Genomic DNA, 22,763 nt, shown 5'->3' with positions numbered 1-22,763 from the left:
CTTGTGGTGAGGTCTGTAATACCAGATGTCAATTGGCTTGAGGGTAGTGCAGCAGAAAGGGAATGTCAGGCCTTGGCATGGGCTGTGTAAGTACCCTGTGCCTGCTGTGACTCCCTGCTGCTGGGCTGAGCTGCTCTGGAAAAGACAGAATTCAAGTTGCTAAAGTTTTGACTGAGTGCTGGTAAGAAAGAAAATGGCAGAGAAGAAGAGATCCAGGCCCCCTTTGGTAATGAAAGAGGCCTGAAGGATGGAAAGGGAGTGGGAAATGACATGGGTCTTCAGAAACTTTGGTAGCTGGCCTGGGACTCCTGCCAGTTTCTCTGCAGCTTCAGAGTTGTCCAATATCCTGAGCTGGAAGGGAGTCCAACTCCAGACCCCACACAGGGCAGCTTAAAGGTTCAACCCTCTAAGAGCATTGTGCAAACACTTCTTCAGCACTGACAGGCTTCCCTGAGGAGCTGCTTCAAAGATGTGGCCACCCTCTCAGGGACCTTTTATTTCTAATACTGTCTATTTGCTATGCCATTACCTTCCATGATAATGACAGATGCTGCTGTAGCTTTGACTACCACAGTAACTTGCATCTGGGACATACTGGTGTCTCAAACCAAGATCTGAGTGCCTGGATAAGATTTTTATCCTCTCATTCCTGAAGCTGCTGAAGCCCTGAGTAAAGACACAGTCATGTATAAATCAAAGGGGACTGATCACCATCCCTCTTCTGACAGTCCAACAGTCCTTTGCCAGTGTTTCTTCTGGAGGGCAGTACCTCAGAGCTGTTGGGGCTGTTTGAGTGGGCTGTGTGCTAAGTTACCTGTGTGCTCTGTTTTCTGCAGAGCACTCACTTGGTCTGACAACAGAGAGTGATTTAGGAGAATGAAAATGATTCCAGGGTCCAGTGTTTGGGGTCTGGCTAAAATGGGATTGTCTGAAAGACAAAGATCTGTTGGGGAAACCAAAGTGTGGCAAAGAGACAGGCCTGAGGGGTGGGGAAAGCCACAGGAGACATGGGCTAACACCAGCCAGGAGTTTGTAGGTGTTCTTCTTTTCATTAAACATCTCTTATTGGACTGTTTTTCTTCCTTCTCCTCTGCCCTTCATGGTCTGGAAGTCCCCAGTGACCTCCCAGACCATGGGCTGAGGCAGGTGGTACAGCTGAGATGGGATGAGCGTGTGAGGCTTGTTTCCCTTCCCTTCTGTAAGCAGGAACGTGTCAGTGGAATGAATTACACAGCAGATCGTGAAATCCCACAGGCAAAAGGGCCTCTCTCTTTCAAGCTGTGGTTCCTACATGCACCTGCCAGATTTGGGGTTGACTGCATGGTAGAAATTGATTTCAATGAGGTTTTTCCTTCCCCCCTTTCAAAGCAGCTGGCATGGAACGTGGCTCAGTGTCAGCATTCCCTGAAGGAGATGCACAGGGCAAAGAACACTTGGTACCCCTTAGGCTGCCATGCCCTGGGGTGGAGGGCAACATTCTCAGCAAGAACTGCCTCTTCACATTGGAGAATTAGCCTTTTGTCCTCCTCAGTGTGGTTTTATTGCTGTTCTCCTAGGGGAGGGGAGAATGGAAAGGCAGAATGTCCATGCAAGCCCCTGGTGAGGCTGTGGCCTGAGCTTGTAGGAGCCACCAGTGAGAAATGGGACTTCTCCTTCATCTCTGTGTGTGTGTGTGTGTGTGTGTGCAGCTCTGTGTCTGTCTGTGCTCATGCACAAGCCCTCGGGTCAGCTGGGGGTGTCTGTGGCCCTGCACAGCCTGAGAGGGGGGTGAACACAAGCTTTGGTGTATCTCAGTGCACGAGGGTGAGCTGGGGCAGAGGGAGACACTTCTCATGGCCCATCACACAAATCCCAGTGCATTTCTCTTCACCTGTGTGCTGGGGTGTGTCAGGCTGCAGGGGAGGGTGTGTATGCCCAGGGCTGTCCCTTTGTGCAAGGACTGTTTGGGGTGTTGGTGGGGAGGGATGTGTGTGCCACCAGCAGGGTGCAGCTCTGGTGGGGGATTGCATGTCTGCATGACCTTTGCTCTCTAATGGTTGTTTTTCTGTCTCGCTTCTTGTGGGGCTGCTGCTGTGTTGTGGCTGTTATGTCTGTCACTGCAGTCATCGCCAGTCTTGGAGGAAAAGGTAAATCCTATCACTGCCTCTTTACTTTCTTCACCTTACTTTTGGAGGTGGCTTCTGAGTGGTGATGCTGGGAATGTCCTGTACTGGCCTCTTTTCCTTTGTCCACTGGCACCCACCTGTGTTAGACTCAGTGATTCAGCTGGTGGAGGGACTGTCCCACCAAGCTGCTGGGCAGTGCATCAGGAGGAGGCTGCTGTGCTCAAATGCAGAAGGCACAGAAGTTCAGTCCCAGAACAGTCATTTGGTTACCTTTTATAAGCTCTGGGGTGTTACAGCCTGACCCCAGGAATCTGCAAGTCTTTCCTGAGGAGTTTGCTGAGCACCTTGTAACACAAGGTCCTGCTAAACCAAGTCTGTGCTGGAAAGAATTGTGTTCATGAAGGTTACTCCAGCATTCAGACTTTAGCCCAGCACCGAGGATGCTCTGAATGTGTTTGTAAACTGATGTGAGTCCCAGGCTGGTTAGGTCTCCTGTGGGATTTGCTCTTTCCCCATCCCTGAGAGGTTCAGAAGCAGCTGGAAGGTGTTTCCAAAGCAACTCAGCAAGGAGATTTCCTAACAGTCTATGTGAAAACCTTTTACTGAGGGTCTTACAGCTTTGGATGCTGCAGAGGCTGTGCCTCTGTCCTCTGCTCAGCAGCAGCTGTGAAGTTGAGACACTCCCTGTGCATTCAGTGGGCTCCTGTACCCCTGTGCATGTCAAACAGGCACCTGTTTGTGCATGAATGTCAAAACAACCTATGGCTTCCCAAGAATAGAGATTACCTACAGAGGGAGTGTAACTGGATGATGGCTCAGCACACATTTGGGATGGCTCATGGTTCCCAGTGCTGCCAGGGAGTTGCAGCACAGTGTTGGATGTTCTGACTGCACCCCTGGCAAAACAAGGAGTGTCTGGGCATGGGACTCCAGCTGAGGCCTCAGCAGGGCAGAGCAGAGGGGCAGCAGAACCTCCCTCCCCCTGCTGCCCCCACTCTGCTTCACACACCCAGATGCTTCTTGCCCGTGAGGGCACATTACTGCTCATGGTCAGCTTGTTCTCACCCAGCACTCCCAGGTCTCTCTCCTGGAGCTGCTCTGCAGCAGGTCACCCCCAGATGATTCATGCACCAGTGTCAGTGTGTTTCAGTCCTGCTGCAGTCATGTTGCCCACAGTGAAGGTGGTTGTGGTGGGTGCCCAGCCTGGCATCAACCCAGTGCTGGTGATCACTAGAGGAAGGCAGATGAGGGGCTGCTGTAATTAACACTGGTGTGCTGAAGGGTGAGCTCATCACTCCACACCAAGGAGAGGAAGCCCCACGCCAGGAGTGGCTGAGGTACCATCACTGAGGCCCTTTGTGAATGCCCATCACACACAGGGTCAGCTCAGCTCATCTCTGCAGGGCCCTTGGAGGGGGGGAAGACACAGAGACCTGGTGTCTGGCACAAAACCCGTTGCCTGTTTCAGTGTGCTGCTGCAGCCTTTCCCACCTCCACTGCTTGCTCTAGATTTTCTGCCACTGGTGCCTGGTCTCCAAACCTGTGCCAGCTTTTGTGTCCAGAAGCAAACCCACAGTTAGCTGTTGACCTGCAGCTGCCAGAAAGATGAGCATGAAGAGACAGTAGTTACAGCCATCTGGCAAAAGGAGTGATGCATTCATTGGTGTTTCTGTTTCATTTCTGGGTTTGAGTGCATTGTCATGTGGATATGGAGAGGGGATCAGAGAGTAAAAATAACATTTCCCCTGCTTGGCATTGGAAGTGATCCAAACCCCTCTGGTTTCTGCTGCTGGAGCTCACTAGGTTTGGGGTGGGATGTACAGAAGTGCCATGCAGATGACTCTTAACTGAAAAGCCTCCTTCCTGACCCAGTGGTGACATGACTAGGATCTCTGGGAGCTCTTTGGGTTTGCTGTGGGGGTTGTTTGCTGTGGCTTGCTTTCCCCACAGTACTTTGTCTCTCAGAAGACACACTGACTTCACTTGGCCTGTGGTTCCCTGCACTTTTGCATTGCCCCAAGTGCTGATGGAGAAGTCAGTCGTGCCTGTTGTGCTCATTGGATCCCCTCCCTCTTAGAGTCTCCCCAGCAGCTGACAAATAAAACACTCGATGTTCTACAAATTCCAGGCAGAGAGGGAGGAAAGCCTAGCAGGTGTGTTGAAAGCAGAGCAGCAGCTCTGTGAGGTGCTGGTGGGACGTGCTGGAAGCCAGACTGGGCAGATGCACCACTGGCTCTCAGGCCTGACACCAGGCATTTGTAGAACATCATTTAAAGGGAGGAGCTGGGTGGGATTTCCAGCTCCAGCAGCAGCCAGGGTGCGTGTGAGTAACCAGGTGTGGGAGTGAGCAGTTCATAGAGCTGCTGCCTGAGGGGAAGGAGTGAAACCCAGTCTCTAGTGCCTTCATATTTCACACAGGCTGTTGTGCTGTTTGTTTTCTGTCAAGGGCTGCCAGGGTGATTGCCCCTCTCCCTCTGCTTCTCTCCTCAGCAGGAAGGAACGTCCCAGCTCCCTGAACGTGTTCCCGCTGGCGGATGGCATGGTACGTGGGCACATGGGGGCCAAGATCCTCCCAGCACTGGACCACTGGCACCTGAGTGACCTCGGCCAGCTGCAGTCCAACTCCAGCTACAAGGTTTTCTAGAGCATCACAGAGCAAGGGTTTCCCACTGCCACTGTCCATAGCATTCCATGTTGTCGTTCAGGTGGAGACCAGTGTGTGTCTGTGACCCTTTGCAGCCTCTCCCTGCCGTGGGGCTGCTCCCTGGGAGCTCTGCTGGGGGGATGTTCTGTTGCAGATGTGGTATATGGTGTGGGAGGGATTTGACACAGCTCCTCATGTTTCTTGTCTCAGGGATTATCTCCTTTACTTGGCTGGCCACAAGGTGAGAGGAATGTGTGGGGAGGCAGTTAGAGGTTCTCATAGTGTGTCTGGGAGAGGAAATAGTGGATGTGGCCTCCCCTCTCCCCTCGGTCAGAGCAGTGCTCTTGCACCTCTGCTGGGACCAGGCATTGGGTTGCACTTGCTCTCCAGTGTTTGTCCTTTCTGACTAACCTCTGTTCTGGCCTTCCTGTCTTCAGCAAAAAGGTCTCCTAATCAACCCCCTCTGGATGCCCAAGTCTTGCACTGTGCTTGAAGGTCTTCAGTTCCTCTTATGGCTCATCATTGCTCTAGGCTTGCATTGTCTACCTTCAGTACACTTGTCACCTTCACTGTGCTGCCTTCTGCACAGGGCTTCCCAGAGAACCTCACAGCACTGCAGCTCTGCTGAGGGAGCTGCAGGGTCCTGCCTGATGCTTGCAGTGCTCTGCTGTGCTCTTCAGAGACCAGCCTGAGCCCAAAGCCCCAGGGGCTGTGCTCTTAGCTGACAGCTCACTGCAGTTGTTTACACTTTAGACTACACATGGTGACCCACCTTTCCCATGAGCTCTACCTCTAGACTCCTCAAAGTCTTTATGCTCAGGATCCCAGCAAATTCCTCTTTTTAAGTGACGTTCCACAAATGTGCTGGTGTCAGGCCTGAGAGCTGGTGGCACATCAGCCCAGCCTGGCTTACACTGTGTCCACCAGTACCTCACAGAGCTGCTGCTCTGCTTAAACACATCTGATGTGTGTGTGTGGTAAATCCTAAGCCTGTAAAATACATTGAGGCAGTAAAGGCAAAGAGGAGGGAAAAAAGCCGAAAGAAAGGAACCCTGCAACTTGTTGAATCCATTCTGCCTGTCTCCAGGTTACACTGAAGATGCTTTGGCCTGAGGGGCTCTGCAGGAGGAGGCTCCTGGCTGCACAGCACAGGAAATGTAGACAAATTCCAAATGTATGTAGAAAAGAAACCAGCAACTTCCCTTTGTAAAGCAGCCAGGCCTAGCACAGCACAAACCTCAGCACTCTGGGCCCTCTGCTGTTAGGGCAGTCAGAAAGCCAAAAGCAAGGTCTTTGGATGTGGTGGAGGCTGTTCTTGGAACACAACCCTTGTAGTACGAGGGACACAGATGTTTGGGAAACGTAGCAACTTGCAGAATGGCAGTGGGGTCCTACAGTCACTTCTGGAGAGCTTTGCCTGCAGTTAGGGACCAGCAGTGCCACAGGGCAGGAACGTCAGCCAGGGTGGCAGAAACAGAGATCAGAGCGTGAATGTGTCTCTTCAGAGCACCACTGTGTCAACACAACACTGCTGCAGGGACACAGGCAGCAGCCACAACACACTGGGACCAACCCACACCTGGACCTGGAAGCAACTTGTTCCCTGGGTGCTGCACACTGTGGTGTGGACGTGCCCTTGGGCTCTCAGGGGTCAGGCACATGTGGCTGGGGTTGGTCTTTGGAGAAGAGCTGGGAGGATGTTGGGCTTAGATCCATCTTCCACAGGCTTGCTAAGGCATAGTGCTTCCAGCATAGGGAGCGTTGCAGAAAGGAGTTGAGTGGATGTCCCTGCTAACCCAGCATCTGCATTGCAGGAGAATGCAACAGGGAGCCAGGTAAATGGGAAGCTTTGCTGACTGAGTTGAGGTGATGGGGGGGGTTACAGACTGGATCTCTTGGTGATTTGGTTGTGTCAGGCAAAGGAAATCCATTTCTGGTTACAAGAAAGCTTTGTGCAGAAGCAGTAGTGTGCTGCTCCAAAGGAATCTGAGGGATCTGTGCTGGTGCTCAGCAGTGGGATGCTGGGTCGAAGGTGGTTGGCCAGGGAGAGAGCCTGGGCTGTGGGGGGCTTGGCTGGGGCAGCACGTTACAGAGGCTTTCCTGACAGCGTGGAGCAGGTGAATAAGCAGAGGCTGGGACTGGCTGAAAGCTTCTTGCACACTGACTGGGATGCTGCTTCTCAGCTGCTTTGCACGGCTGGGATCTCAGCAGTACTGCTCATGCACTCCTCACCTCTTCCTCAGCAGCTCCTCGTTTTCTCTGACATCAGCTGCTCACACATGACTCACCTTCCCAGCACCTATGTCCTGACTCTCCTGACTCACTTTCCTCCTTCTGGGGCCACACCAGTGTTACATTTTCAGTGTCCTTATGTGCTTCTTATTAGTTAGCTGTTTTAGTTGCTGCCACACAGTTTCAGTTTGACACTCAGTTGTGCATTGACGTGACACAATGATCTGGAGATGAAAGTCCTTAACGTTTTTGTTTTTATGTACTATGCTTTCAGTGTTATAACCATACAGTTGTGGCTTCTCATGGTGACATGTGACTGCTATGAATGTTGGGCCTTTGCAATGCATTTTGGAGGTCACTACTGCACATTTGATGTGTAGGAGGTTGACAGGTATGGCTGTAGGTAAGTGGTAGTTGTGCAAGAGTATTCTTGGGGTGAGCTCTGGGTTGTGGAGAATGCCTCCTGTGCTGCAGGGGAGAGCTGTGAGCTTGGTGGAACGTTCAGCGTTAACAGAGCACTCGGGACAGGAGGAGGAAGATGCCAGCTGAGATGGACAGAGCTCCTGGACTCCGTGAATAAAGATGAACAGAGCTTGTGTGAAGAGGTGGGCCTGGGTAGTAGTTACATTGAGGAGGAATTTCTCCAGTGAAAGGGGAAGTTGGTGTGTTGATAAAGTATGTTTCCAGGTAAATACAAAACTCAGATGTATAACCAAGGAGCAGGGTGATGACTCACTGGTGTGTTCTGAGCCTGGGGCAGATTGTGTCAGTAAACAAGTTATGGGATATCCCTGATGCAAATATCACCCTGCAGACACTGATGGTACAGTTTCTGAATCACACCCAGCTCTTCAAGGACAAGGAATGACAGATGAACCCACCTGGCTGTGTCTGACAGTGCTGACATGTCCATGGACTTTGGTTATGCTTCTAGACTTACAGTGGGGGCAAGAAATCTCTGACTCTATTCACATCTATTCATCCAACACAAGTTTTCTTTGGCTAAGGAGGTTTTGTGGTTGCATTTTACACCTGACACACTTTGTGCCTTAGGAAGCAGAGCAGGCAAGCTGCAGTGGAAGGCTTACTGGGTCATATTTGTTCTCAAAAACTCAATTGGATTTATTCTTCTTCCCTTTCTATGTTAGGAAAGTAGCTCCTGAGGCAGGAATACGAAGTAGAGGTGGACAGTGTGGTTTTCACATGCAGCAGCCTCAGTGCAAAGTCCCCATCTCCATCCCAGTGCTAAAATCAGCACGTGTAGAGGGGCAGGATCTGAGTGTCAGTGTGGGAATGTGAGTGCTGTTGGGACTGGCAATGCAGAAACCACTCCCAAAGTGAGGATGGTTTTTGGTGGTGACATGGTTTCCAAAGATGTTGGTTTCCAAGGTGAATGCAGAGATGCAGCACAAACCCTGTTGACTTCCACAGTGCAGTGCACAGCATCCAGAGGCCAGTCTAATTAAAGGAAGATCTTAATAAGATCCCAGATTTTTAGAGCTGGATGGCTGCAAAGGGTTAAGTCACCGTATTTTCCAGTCTTCTCATCCCATTTTGGACTTTTTTTTTGGTCATGTTATTAATAGAACAAGACAATGAGACTTCCAAGTCAGTGAAGTGACACTGTCACAGCTCCAAGGCTGGGAGGCTCAGAGCAACCCCGGGGCAAAACCAGGATCTTTCCAGTTACTTGCAGAGGAGGGGAGAGGCATGTAGCAGAGATGAAAGCCTGGATGGGCAGATGCTGAATGTCACTGCACCCAGTTGCAACTCATTATCACATTTACCTCTCCATGTGAATTTTGTCATCTCCCTGCAGGCAGTAATTAGAGTGGGCTGAATGGGAGATCTCATTTGGGTTTGGGAGTGATCCCAGCGTTGGTCAGGACATTAATTGGCTGACTGTGAAGCAGTGCTGCTTTAATTGACAAACAAGGCTCCCAGCACTGACAGCTGACACAGCCCTGAAAGCCTCCTGTGTTTTCCAAGGGGTGATGTTACAAGAAATGGGGCTGTAATGTCTGAAACTGAGAGCCATTTGTGTGCATTTCACACCAGGAATCCATCTCCCCTACTCATTTGTCAGCTTCTGGTTTCTGAGTCCTTGGGTCTTGTCCTGTCATTTGGAAGTGGGGAAGCCATGCCTGTTTCTACTGTGTTCTCAAGCTGGACCATGCCTGGCTGGCTTCTGTGTGAAGTGGTGTGGGGACAGGGTCTCCTGCTATGGGGACAGGGTCTCCTGTGCCACTGGAGTCACACCATCTGGGCTCGGTATCTGCTTTGCTTCTGCAGTTTAGTGTCAAAGCTACTTTGCTGTTCTCTCATCTGGGTTGTGTGGATGGCTTACAAGTAATGACATCATCCAAGAGCTCTAAGAGGCCACCTCACATCCTTCCTGAGCAGCATCTGTGTTCCCTTCCAATCTTGGGGAACTCTGGCCTGGCTTCACCGTGGGTGCCAAAGCCCTTCGGCTTCTACCACAGTCACTGTGAGCTGCGGGTGCTCTTTGCTCACAGTGAGGCCACCTTCCCTGAGACACATGCTGAAGAGATCACACACTGCTGTGCCTTGTGAAGAACAGTGTTGAGTGGTAGAGGAGGAAGGATATCAGTCCTTTCCCAGGTGGGGTTTGCTTGCTGAGTTCAGCACGAGAACTCGCTGCGTCACTGTGGCTGCAGTGCCTGGTGTAGCTGGGACAGCGAGCGAGGCTCATGCTCCATAATGCTTTAAGGCAGCCATCCACCAGCAACTGAGAGAGCAGCCCCAGTGTATAGCTGTGCTTTTCCCTCTTTTGTTCTTCCCCCACCTGGGATTGCCGTAGTGCCCTCAAGATGAGATGTCTGAGTCCGGCCAGTCCTCAGCAGCCGCCACGCCGAGCACCACCGGCACCAAGTCCAACACGCCCACGTCATCCGTGCCCTCTGCTGCTGTCACCCCCCTGAACGAGAGCATCCAGCCTGTCACCGAGTGCAATGGCACAGCCAAGAGCAACAAGAGGGCGCGAGAGAAGCGGAACAGCCGCAACATGGAAGTCCAGGTCACGCAGGAGATGAGGAACGTCAGCATAGGTATGGATCCAAACCCATCACGGGTGGGTGTGAGGGGGCTGCAGCCAGGCTGTGCTCAGGGATGGACAATGACAGGACAAGGGGCAACAAGCTGCAACACAAGAGGTTCCAAAGCAACACAAGGGAAATCTTGTTCCCTGCTGAGGTGAGGGAGCACTGGCAGGGGCTGCCCAGATGGGCTGTGGAGGCTCCTTCTCTGGAGACATCCCAACCCAGCTGGATGAGTCCCTGTGTGCCCTGCTCTAGGTGCTGCTGCTCTGGCAGGGGGGTTGCGCTGGCTGAGCTTTGCAGCTCCCTCCCAGCCCTTGAGATTCTGTGAAATGAATTCCCAGTGCTTGTTTCCCCCTGTAACTCCTGAGGGATTACCAGCCCCATAAGTACAGAACTGGAGGCAGCCTTTCCTGGGAAGGTAACCTCAGTGAGACAGGGCTGGCTATTTGAGAGCAGCTTCCTGGGTAGCAATTGCTTTTAGCCACATGAATACAGGGTGGGAACAGGTTGCTGAGTTCAGTCCCCTGCAGTTGCATCCACCCCTGTCACAGAACCTCTTCCAGGAGCAGTCAAGTCCCATCTCAGCCCGACTGAGCTTTTGGAAGGCTGTTTCTGGACCTCATCAGTGTGCTGGTTAAAAGCTTCCATTTAGCTGTCTCTCTGGATTTATTCATAAGTATTTTATATCCAGTTGTTCACAGGCCAAGTTTGTCAGCCAGGTTAAGTAATTATTTCCCCTCTGTGTGTTCATTCCACACCCTGGTGTGTTCAGAAATAGCAATTAATGTATCCAGCTGTTTTTCCCAGAGAAAGCAGCTGTTTCCTCTAAGAACCCCTCCTCCCCAGCCTGTGGAAGTTACACATGTTCTCTCCACTTCCCAGAGCCCTTTACTCATTTGAATGTCTGATTTCTTGTCAGGATAGACCATCACCTAAGCACCAGGCTGTGCAAATCAAGAAAGCAGTGTAACAACATGATAAAAAGCCCCTTTCTTTGCTCCTTAATCTTGCTGTGCCCAGTGAGCAGCTCCCAGACTGTCTTGTCTTTCTAGACTTGGCAGGAGCCTTCAGAAATGACAAGTGCTCTGTTTGCCAGGTGATGAGCTTAGACACAAAAGGACTGTAAAAGTAGCTGGAGATGGTAAGGACAATCTGTGCAGGAGCACAGGGATGAGCACAGGTCTCTAAGGTCTGGTCTGTCTCCAAGGTCTGGTCTGAACCACATGATCATCTTTCCCTTCCAGAGGGAATTCCTGAGCTGACGTTCACAAGCTGGTTCCTAACAGAGCAAGGTTATCAGACAACATGTAACACCTCTTGTTGCAGATGAGAATTGTCATGACCAAGTCCCATGTGGTATTTACATGAGCAGCTGAGGAGGCCAGGAGCTGCCAGAAAGCAGGGCAGTTTCTGCATAGCCAACTGTCAAACGATGCTCCTGGCCAAGGCAAGGCCAGGTAACCCTTGCTACCAGGGGATCTGGGCATGGATGTCAGTAGTTTGGCAGCCCTGTAAACATCCTTATTTTCATAGTTGCTGCTTGACAAGCTCAATTCTCATTAGTAGCTTCCTTGGGTCAGAGTCTGCTGTGTCCTGTGTGTGTGCACCTGGGAGGGCAGCGTGCATGGGGAAGCTGTTTTCTGGGTGGCATCCTACTGTGGAATCTGCTCAAGGCAGAGAGTTGTGTCTTTCCCGTGTGCTCTGCATCTCCAACCTTTCAGCTCTCACACATTATGCAGAATCAGATCTCTGTGCTGAGGAGCAACAAAGGTAATTGAATTCTAATGATGTCTTTTGTGCATCCAGAATGAAAATGCCAGGTCAGTGCTGCACATGCCTTAGAGCTGAGCTGCCAAACAAAAAGGGACTCGGTGGTGGTTGCAGAAAAGCTTCCCAGCTTGAAAACACAAAGAAAGGGAAGACTCTGCTTCTGAAAGCTTGAGCACCACTGGTGTCTGGATGCCTGCTTTGGCAACAGACACACATCATGTGGCATTTGTTGCCAGCTGCTGCTAAATGCCAACCTGAAGGAATAGAAGGAGCGCTGAAGTTGTCACAGGCTTTGTACATTTGGGTCCTGAGGCTGTTTGGAGAGGTCAGGGAATTCACATCCAACACTGCTGAGGGACTAATGGAGTTTACAAATTAGGTCTTTAATCCCTCAAGAATTTCTGGTGTGAGCAGACAGTGGTTGATGTGTTTTGTTTGGAGGGAGTGCAGGCCTGAGCTTTTGGGCAGCCTGGTGCATGATAAAAGTGACTCGGCAAGAGGAGAAAGTCCCTTGTTCTTGGAATACCGGCCTCAGAAAGCAGAGTGGGTTTCATCCACCAGTTGTTAAGTGCCATTTCAGTGCAGGGAGTATCTAAACCACTTGCAGGCTTCAGGATTTGTATTGAAAAAGGGTTTCTGTGAAAACTACCCAGTGGCAGCTCTTAGCTACAGCAGCCTTGTGAAGCTGTACAGAGCAGCAGTGCCTTGCCTTCAGTCTCAGCTGAAGTCATCTGCTGATGGCAGACTTTTCACTGCCAGGGACAAAGTTTATTTGCAATTGATTTTCTCTTTGGTGAGGATTCAGTGACCTTGGTGACACTCTGGTATGGTGAGGAGGGAGTGAGGGATGCTCATGATCTTCCTGCTCCAGAATTGCCAGGGCACCTTCCCAGCACTGGTACAGTTGCCCCTGCAGATGATCACACACCTTCTGTTCCTGGTTTAAGGCTTTGAACACAACACTCTGAACTCTCAAAACCTTCATATTCCAAACTGCAAAGGTCCTTTCAAGTGAGACCATTCTGTGAAAGTCCTGATCCCATAGACCATGTGTGTTGTCTTACATAGGAATGGGCAGCAGTGATGAGTGGTCGGATGTTCAGGACATCATAGACTCTACTCCAGAGCTGGATATGTGTCAAGACCCTCGCCTGGAACGCACTGGGAACAGGTATTGCTGCTGCCTTGGCACTCTCTGCTCTTCTGCTTTGGGAGGAGGGGATGCTGGGGCTGGATGGGAGTGGATACTGGTTGGAGATGGTGTGTTCTGCCCATGAGGGGCCTTGACTCGAGTTCTCCAGAGCAGGACATAGCTGATGGTATTTTGCAGAAGGATCAGTGCAGCTGACCCAGACTCATCTGCCTCGCAGGATCAGGGAGGACAGAGCAGCAAAAGCTTTAAGACAGGAAAAGGGGACCTGGGCTTAAGCTGTCAGGAGGAGGGAAAAGATGCTTTTGTCTAATCAGAGGGCAGTTCTGACTTCAGGTTTCAAACCTCAAGCATTTGTCCAGCTTTTGTTCTTCCAAGTGTCTGAAGAGCAGGAGCAGGGCTGCTCTGGGAGGGAGGACAAGCAGGAGAAACCCCAGTCCCACAGACTCTGAGCGTTCTCCGTGGTCAGGAGCTCCATCAGCAGCCTCACACAAGGCAAAGGGCTGAGCTGGTGCTAGGCAGGAGCAGCAGGAGCCAGGGCTGAAGACAGGTACACCCACAGTGCAGCTCACAGGAGGACTGAAGGCTGAGGGTACAGGGAGCCCTTGGACCAGTGGATGGATGTGAGTCCCAGCTGTGAGACTGGTCAGAGCAGTTTTGTCCAGTCAGCACCTTGCTGCATTTTTACTAAGGTCAGGTGGTTAATTTTACAGGATTCATTAATTTTTACCTTCATGCAGTGGATAATTTGGCACTACAACAGCAAAAAATAACCCCCTAGCTCTTAGAGGTGTGCAGGAGACAATACCCTGACAAGGTTAAGCAAAGGTTTTGTCACAGTCCAAGCCTGGGCTGGATCCTCTCTGTCGAGCAGAGCTGTGCAGAGGGTGTGAGCCCCAGCACCAGACCTGTTTCTCAGCTGTGAAACTTCAGCTCCCCTCAGAAGATGAAAAACACCATGGACAGTTTTGAGAGTCAGATGCAGGAGGAATCTGAGTACCCAGAACAGCTCTGTGTGGGGAAGAGAGAAGTCACTGATGAGATCAGATCCAAAATTGGTGAAACCTGAGGGAAAGAGGGGAGTGGAGAGGGTTGGTGCCCTGGGAGGCCCTCAGGCAGGGACCTCTGATCCAGGCAGTGAGACTGAAAGCTACAGGAGACACACACTGACTGGAGCTGCTTTAAATGCAGGATGCTGTTGAGATAGATGCAGCTTCTGAAGGCCAAGTGCTGAAGGTTCAAGCTGGATGAGGCCTCCAGGTCAGACATTGAGTGCTGGCTGCACCTTGACACTTGCACTGGCCATTACACTGCGTGAGCCAATTAGTTCTGGTGCAGTCAGAGCCCCATTTGTAGCTCCTCAGTGCTCTCAGATGTCTGGGCAGCTGTAATTGAGAACACCCTCACGTTGCTGTTTCCCTGTTGTGTGCAATGTGCTGTAACTGTGGTATCAGAGGCAGCCACTGCCCCCCATTTGTAACCTCCAGGCTTCAGCACCTGGAGCCACAGGGCTTGGGATAATCTTCAGTGGTACTGCTGGAAACACACTGCACAGCTGCTCTTCATGCTGCCTGATTCCCCTGACACAGGGCAGGGCACTTAGAAGTGTTTCTAGTCACATTAAGACCATTTGTCAGAGCAGGCAACGACAGTCCCAGAGTTCCAGTGTCCTGCTTCCTGGGGCAGCTGTTTTCTGACTGAGCCCTGAGACTGTCAACAAGTGTGAGAAGGTTCTTGATGGCACCAAAGCCACCAAGAGATGGAAGTGTGCTCCCACATGCTCTGATTAGGGAGCATCAGCTTTCATTTCCCTCTGATCAAACACACTTTGCTGATGTGTGAAGAAGCGTTTCTGTGCATAGATTCACCCAAAGGAGAGACTCAGCCTTTGGGATGATTCCACCTTGTAGCTGGTGGAGATGAAAAGGCCAGTGCTGTTTGCAGCAGTTGAGTCCTTACCTGCTCTTGCTCCTGTCCATTCAGTGACCTCAGAGGGGAGTGTGGGATTCCTTGCAGAGTCAAGAGTCCCAACTGAGAGCTTCTGCGGGGTGGATTTAATCAAGGAGGTATTGAGTAGTCATGATGAGCAAGGAAGGCAGCTGGCTGAGGTTTGGGGCTGTGCATGATAGCTACTTGTCCTTGACATGGAGAACAAAAGATGCTTTCTTCTGTATTCAGAACCTTCCCTGAGTCAGCCTGGGGTGAGCAGGTGGAACGTGCTCTCAGGGTTCTGACCACAGTAGTCTGGGACTCTCAGTGTTTCACTGAGATATGTTCAGCCTTAAATGTTGCCAGGTAACAAAAGTCCTTGTGTGTGTGTGTGTTTTTCTCTTCCAACAACAGCCCAACACAGGGGATTGTGAACAAAGCATTTGGCATCAACACAGACTCTCTGTATCATGAACTTTCCACGGCAGGGTCCGAGGTTATCGGGGACGTGGATGAAGGAGCAGATCTGCTAGGTAAAAGCTTGCTTAGAACCATTCTGTTTGCTCTGCTGGAATGACAACTCTTATTAAGCTGGTAGGAGCACTTCAGTTCTTGGGTTTATTTCTCTTGTTGTCTGTTTCCCCAGAATCTGGCTGGTTAGCTCTTAGGAAAATGAGACATTGTGTTAGTGAAGTGTGTACCTGCAGTACAGCAAATGCTTGCTTAGAAAGCACCTTAAAACTGTGGGGCAGCTGTAATTTGGGTTGTCTTTATGTGTATAAGTGATTCTTCTATAGGATTCTCTCACACAAACAGCTCAAAGACCTCATTTGTCTCCCCCAGATTCGTCCCCCACCCCAGTAATTTTACACACTGTCAGTTTCAGGTGGAATAAAGAGTTTGTTTGGAGTGTGCATAAAACAACTGCTTTGGTTAAGGTTTTGAAGTTAAATGATACTGAAATATCATGGCCTGTATTGCAGCTTTTACCCTTTTACAGTCAAAGAGAGGTAGTAATTCGCTTTCTAGGCTGATTCTGAGCCACCTGAAGCCTGGTTGTGTTCTGTATTCCTGACTAGGACTTGGGAGCAGTCAGAGAAGCAGCTTTGCCTCAGGTACCAGTGTGAGCCCTTGCCATGCTTTTTGGGGTTGGACTGTTATCTAGACCTTAATCCATGACAGAATTTGAAGCACATGATCTCAAGTCCTGTTTGCCCAAGTCAGGACAATATGGGTGTGCTTTGAAGGCTCAGGCAACACGAGCAGCAGACAAAGTCTCTCACTGTAGCTCACTTTCCCTTTTCCTGCTGGGGGGTTGGACTAGATGATCTCTAAAGGTACCTTCCAACCCCTGCCCGTCCTTGATTCTATGATTGAAACAGCCCCAGGAGACAGGAGAACTCCAACAAGGTGCTTTTAATGCATTTAGTGGCAAGAGCTCTGGAAGTGTACATTTCCTTTCAGGTGATCACTGATACAAAAGCCTGTCTTGGATAATGTAAGTTTGGTTCTGTGTATGTGTCCAGAACAGGGTGAGCTGAATCATGTCACAGACTTGCAGCAGCTCACCTTTGCAGCAACTAAATTAGGGAGATGCTTGTGTCAGCTTTGATAAAGAGTCTTAGAGCAGGAGCTTCAAAAGGGTGTGTTTCTGCAGAGAGGATGGGTTTTACCCTGCTCACTAAAGACTTAACCATGAAGATGTGGACTGAAGTCTGGAAAGGGGGTTCATACAATTCTTCTTGCTTTCTCTAAGGCAAAGGATCTGTGAAATAGTTGCTGTTGTAGGCAATAGTGTGACTGGAATGCAAGAACAGGATAAATACTGTCATCAAAATGCTCCTTGTCGGTGTGGCTGGGCTTAGGGGTTTGCTGGAAGCAGGGTTGTAGCCCAGCACCATGCAAGAGAGCTCTCATGCACAGATTGATGACCCTTGCCTGAAGTCCTGAAACATTTATTGTTTCACCTCCAACTTGAGATTGCCCAAAGAAAAAGATCTGCAGAAACTTCAAGACCAAGGTGCAGTTTCCTCTGCCTGCAGCTGGAGCCAATGTGTGCAGAGACTTCCAAAATGAAGGATTTAGAAGGAAAATGGAGTTTCCCAGGTTTGGGAATCACCTGGGTGTTTGCAGCCATTGCAGAAGAGCTGGGGCTCCTGCTTGAAGTGGCAGTAGGAACTACATGTGATGGTTGAAGCTTCACCTGCCTTCTGTGGAATGAATTTGGTTGGTCACCCCCCTGTGTTATTGGGAATGCTCTTCCTGGAGGAATCGAAGCCTTGAAGACACTGACAAGCTTGTCATTATCCATCTGCTTTCTCTTGGTCCTCAGGTGCTTCTTTATCTAGGAGAGTGCAGGGTTGATTATTTGGCTGTCTTCCACAAATCACTGTGACAGCTGCTGCTTTCCCTCTGTCCCCAAAGTAGTCAGCTTCCAGGAGTTAGTACTTGATGTATGAACTGCTTCAGAGAAGCCACTGCCCACCTCTGGCAGCCTTCTGGCAATCCACTGCCCTTTGCATCCCCCTGTAGTCTGACCTGATGCTCTGTCAGAAGTGCAGGCTGTTGTTTCAAAGGGCCAAAGATAACAAAGATTTCAAAGATGTTAGCTGCCCAAACCTTGCAAGGTTGCTCACCACAGTTCCAGTTGAAGTCCAAGGTGTTTTGGCTCTTCCAGAGATAAGGCTGCCCAAAGCCCAGTGGTCGATTTTGGGTCGTGAGACATTTGTTGTTTGGCAGTTACCACTTGTAGTAACAATGTGCAGGGACTTTGGTGAGAGGGGCTCGTGTCAGTGTGACTTGGGAAGACCACACAATGTGCCTTAGGAAGAGTTCATTTCTGAGCTGGGACAGTTTTCAGGTTTGAGATTCTTGCAGGTGGTTGCACTGTGGTCTGGCAGAACAGGAGGGCTTCTCCTGGTTCCTTTTCCAACCTGGGAGATGGACTGGGATGAAATCAGGTGGTTTCCCGAGTCTTTGGTGAGAAATATTAGTCTGAATAATGCTTCTGTTGAGTTTTGGTCGCTGACTCTGTCCACATAAAAGTGATCTTTAGAATGAACACACCCATTGGCAGGACTGGAGGAAGGCAGAAGGGGATCTTGGAGGTCACCTCTGGCCAAGAAACGGGATTTGTTGCTGTTTTTGCACAATAGAAAGCACTAAGAAGTTCTGGTGAAGGTGGAAGCCAAAGACTAGATCTTAGTACTGACAAATCTGTCAGTGTTATTCAAAACCAAGAGGGTTATTAAGCAATGGAATGAGCTGCCCAGGGAGCTGGGGGAGTGCCCAGCCCTGGAGGGGTCCCAAAGGTGTGGAGCTGAGGTGCTGAGGGCTGTGGGTCAGTGCTGGGCTGGGCAGGGTGAGGGCAGGACTGGGACTGCAGCAGCTTCAGGGGCTTTAACAACACAAAGGATTCTGTGATACATTTTTTTTGTTAGATAAATGATTCTCTCCTCCTGCTGTACCTTTGAGTTCAAAGAGCCACAGAGGAAACTGTGTTTTACACATGTGAGATAAGAAACAAGATCCAAAAGCTGAAAGCCTCTCTCTTCTGGGTCATATTTGGAGCTCATTTGACTCTGTAAATCAAACAGATGAATGCGGTTTACCTCACCCAAGTGAAGTTTGGATACTTCTTCTAGTCCCTCTAAACTTGACGGTCAGTCTGCACAGAATATTCTCTCCTTTTGGACTCAATCTCTTAAAGAAAGAGAAAACTCATTAAAGAGGCCTTTAAAATCAAAGGATCTCATAGAAATGACCCTTGAGCTGTCAGGCAAATCTGCTTCTGGAATGGAAACTCTTTAACTCATTCCTTCTGGACATCTACGAACAGCCAACCCCTCTTGGTACCAAGCTGGCACTCCCTCAGTGCAACCTCTGAATATGAAATGACATCTAACACGGATGGAGGTTTCTCCCCGTGCCTTACAGACAGGAGTTTGTGTAGGGAGTATCCTGGGTAACTATGTGGAGTGGGAACAATGATTCACTGGTGGTTATTGTAGACCAAATTCCTTCCTCTGTGACTACAGCCTTGGCAACACTGGTTTTCCTGTGTACTCACTGGTTAACTGCAGGCTCTTACCTCCTGAGTGTGAGTGGGCTCCCCCTTCTCCCATCTCCCCCACCCCAACAGTGTCTGGACATGAAGGAGCATTAGCAGCCTGGTTGAGTGCTCTGGGCAGCTCCTTCAGTTTTAGAATGCCCCACTGTGTTTGATTTGGAGATCAAAGCCTCTCTTCACACAACGTGGGGCTTTTTTGGGAGCTGAAGACAGAAATCCCACCACATTGCTGGTAAGTTTGTGTGCAGTTTTTTGTGCAGAAGCCGAAGTGAGATTATCAAACTGAGTCCCTGTGCTGTGAAAAAGAAGAGACATAGGTTTTGAAATGCAGGTAATTGGCTGAAGTGTCAGTGAAGAGCACACTCAGTATCAACAGGTCTAGGTGCTAAAGTCACAGGGGAGGGGGGCGTGAGGAGGTTGTGGGGACTGGCTGTTGTGCATTAGTACACAAGTCAATAAAGAGAAAAGAAACATCCCATCCAGGAATAAATGACTGGCTGAGGTTCCTGGGAGGCTGGGGGTGGCTGAAGCACGTGGTTGCAGTTGTTACCACAGGTTACCTTCCCTTGATTCTTTTCTTTCCCGTCCTGTATGTAGAGTCATGCCATCTACAGTCATGGCAGGTCCTGTCCTTACTATTTCATGCCTTTTGACATTGAAATGGCTGAATCATTGTTGATTTATTTTGAACAAGGTTTTCCTTTCGTTGGTTTCAGTCACTGATTGATCCTTTCTTCACTTCCTTTTTTCCCCCTTGTCTGTGCTTCGCTGGACATGGCCCGTAGGGGAGTTCTCAGGTGTGTATCTCCTCCTCTCAGTTTCTTCTCTGGTTTCTGGTTTTCTTTCCCTTTTGAGGCTGAATGACGTGGTATACACGTGTGATACTCCCCTGCTCTTGTCCAAACACGGTTGGCTTGGCAGGCTTCTCCTCCCTCGGCCTGGCTCGGTTGCCGTGCGGCGGCGGCTCCCTGGGCCGCGGGCAGGCCTCGCTCTCTGCCCACACGCCTCACTTGGCTTCCCTTGCGTGGCTTTCTGCACCCCTGCACCCCTGCACCCCTGCCTTGCACTGGGCTGGCACTCAGGGCCTGGGGGCTGTCAGGATGGGTGCTGTGCTGGGAGCAGAGCTGGGGCGGGCACGGGACTGACTTAGGCTGCCGCTGCCCTCAGAAGCACCCCTGGGTGCGTGGGGGCTGCCTGGTGCGTACCGGCCCTTTTCTGGAGTAGCTGCAGTTTAAACACATTAAAGACACTTTCTTGATGGATTAGAGTGGCAAAGCCTCTGTCTTCGTGGAAGCTTTGCCTTTCTGGCAGGAGCTGAAGTGATAGCTCAGGCTTTTGTTTGGGTGAAGGAGACCCAGTGCCTGGGGTGTGCCCTTGGAGCAGCCTTGGGGCCACACTCTGCCCGTTTGCACCTCTCCATAAACCCACCTGGGCCCCAGTGCAATTTGCTATGGAGTCAAGGGGATCCCTCTCGATGTCAGTGCAAACTGGGTGAGGTTTCCCCTGTAGTAAGGGCAGCTGACTCAGACACAGCAAGTCTGAGTGGTGATGGGCCACGTTCCTCTGCCCGGCACCTCTCGGTGTTGGCTCTGTGAAGTGACAGAAGAAAGGAGTGGCACCATCCTTTCTTTTAGTTCCAGATGGGTTTGCTCAAAGCCACTTTCTCGTGGTCCTTGAGCTGGAGTTTGCTGCAGTGGGGAGGTAGGTTTGGGCCTGTGCAAAAAGGCCAAATGAGACCCCTGATATCCACCCCTCACCTTTTGTTTTAACTCCTGCCCCTGTCCTCCCCTCACCTTGTTCATGATGCCTGTTGATCTCCCTTTGTCATGGGGATGGGAAACTCAAAAACCTAGAGCCCAGGGGAAATGAAGGAGGTGGAAGAAACGGGTGAGCTCCTCTCGAGCTTGTCCTGGCATTCCAGCCCTCAGTCCTCCTTGGGCCGAGCTGCAGCAGGACGAGGTGTAGATGAGCTGCTGCCGAGCATCACGTACCCTGGCACCACACGCAGATGTACACGTGCTGATGAGCTGCTCTTGTTTGCTGTTTACAGACTGGTACTTAATGGCTGCTTTTTTTTCCCCCCTTCCTTTCTTTCTTCCCCTTTGTCCCCATCTCTTTCTGTTCCCTTTCTCCTATGGGATGGCTCTCATAGTACGGGATGATTTCTTTGGTAAGGCCAAGGCCTTTTTTTCTTTCTTTTTCTTTCTTTTTCTTCCTTTTCTCCTTTTTTAATGTGCACTTTTGAATTTTTCTAAGTTTCTTCCATGCATTCAGCATCCCTCCATCTGTCTTGCATTACCTTGGTTTGGTTTTTCATGCTGGTGTGGTATCACCTCTCCAAGAAGCAGGACGCAGCCTCTCAGTAGAGGTGCTTTGGGCATTCTCCTCTGGTTCTTGTAGTTGATTATCCACTTTGATGCTTCACACTATTAACCTGGCTATGGGAGGTGGTCAGAGTAGGACAAGCCATTAGCCAGGGCTTTCTTCACACCTCTCTTCCCTTTGCTCCACGCCACAAAGGACTGAAGAGATGTTTTAGTCACTCCAGGGTGGGTTGGTTTTTCCCCATGAGCAGGGCTTTGCCCTTACAGTCTGCAGAAGGTCATCTCCCTGTGCCTGTTCCGTGGCTCTGGGAGGCTTCATCCATTTCTTTATTGCAGGACTAGCCCTTCAGACCTCTCACTGCTTGAAGCATTGGGTTGTCACACAAATGAAGTAGAAGCTGTGGTGAGGATACTGATGACTGGGATGGGGTATGGCTTTTGATTCTGGCATGATATCTCAGCCTCTTCACCAGAGATCCTTTCCCCCAAAACAGCCACACAGAAAGAGAAATGACTTGAGAAGGCAAGGAAAAAGATTTAGTCAAAGAAAAAATGGGGATGAGCTCTTTCCCTTGGTGTCCCTCAGCACCTGTGATGTCCGTGTGCCACTTGAGTGTCATTCTGGCTACATATTTGTTTGATCTTTTGTAGAATCACTGAAAAGGAGTAAGAAAATCATTTAGTAAACAGAGGATGACTTAGTCATCAGAGCCAACACACGACCTGCCTTCAGAGAAAGGACTATTGACAAAGAATGGTCTTTCCCATTACCAAGCCAAAGCCACACTTGGGTTTACACTGCAGTCAGTGTCTCTGTTTGCAGTATTCCTCGACACAGCATCCAAAGAACACGTTGCCTGAAACATCAAAGTGATTAATTACCTGTCTCCTGATTGTTCACAAGTTACTTGCACATGCTGCTTCTTACTCATTCTGGCTGGGAATTTGCTTCTGCCACCATAAACCCATCCCATTGAACTGTGGGAAGAGGATCTGTATGTTGTGACGTGTTCTCACTTGTATGCTGCCATGTTTCTCTAACTTCCATTTACTTCAAGTTTGTGTTGTTTTTGTTTCATTGCAAGTGTTGATTAACCAGCAATTTGAATTTGACCTTCACCCTTAGCCCCTGAGTTTTCAAAGTGTTTGCAACCCAGTGTGCACACTGCAGCTGCTGTGTGTCGGTGCCCAAGTGCCAGGTGTAGATGTTTCCTTGAGTGAGAGGGCTGAGACTTCAGGTTTGAAACACCTGGGAGAAAACTGCTGAAGGTAGAGAGAGCAATGGGCAATCTGAAGTCCTGCTGAGGTTGCCTGAGTGGGAGGCTGGTAATGGGAAGGCTTCTCCTGTGCGTGAGACTGGTCACAACCACAGTCCCAAATCTGAACTGAGAAGCAGAGAATTTGGATTATACTAAGGTAGATAATGACTGATGTGCAGATCTGGCCAGCAGCTTGGGCAGTGTTCTGCTGTCCTCTGTTAA

At 50.1% G+C, this 22,763-nt stretch overlaps 1 protein-coding gene across 20 annotated transcripts in view; it reads left to right on the top strand.

Moving 5' to 3' along the window:
• MAPK8IP3 (mitogen-activated protein kinase 8 interacting protein 3) overlaps nucleotides 1–22,763 on the top strand; it is a 70,993-nt gene that overhangs the window by 22,254 nt on the left and 25,976 nt on the right. For 6 of the 20 annotated variants that reach the window (XM_061994403.1, XM_061994400.1, XM_061994397.1 and 3 more), the window contains exons 5-10: nucleotides 2,103–2,126; nucleotides 4,596–4,647; nucleotides 9,803–10,049; nucleotides 12,879–12,981; nucleotides 15,304–15,422; nucleotides 19,744–19,755. In XM_061994403.1, coding sequence (XP_061850387.1) covers nucleotides 2,103–2,126; nucleotides 4,596–4,647; nucleotides 9,803–10,049; nucleotides 12,879–12,981; nucleotides 15,304–15,422; nucleotides 19,744–19,755 — 557 coding nt within the window. Of the gene's footprint in view, nucleotides 1–2,102; nucleotides 2,127–4,595; nucleotides 4,741–7,255; nucleotides 10,050–12,878; nucleotides 12,982–15,303; nucleotides 15,423–19,743; nucleotides 19,756–22,763 lie in introns of those variants that run through there. The other 14 variants (XM_061994412.1, XM_061994398.1, XM_061994411.1 and 11 more) reach the window with 10 other exon arrangements.

The sequence above is a fragment of the Colius striatus genome, chromosome 3 (assembly GCF_028858725.1).
Source record: "Colius striatus isolate bColStr4 chromosome 3, bColStr4.1.hap1, whole genome shotgun sequence".
Classification (NCBI taxonomy): domain Eukaryota; kingdom Metazoa; phylum Chordata; class Aves; order Coliiformes; family Coliidae; genus Colius; species Colius striatus.
Note: the sequence above shows the minus strand (reverse complement) of the source record. Positions and strands in the feature narration are given on the sequence as shown.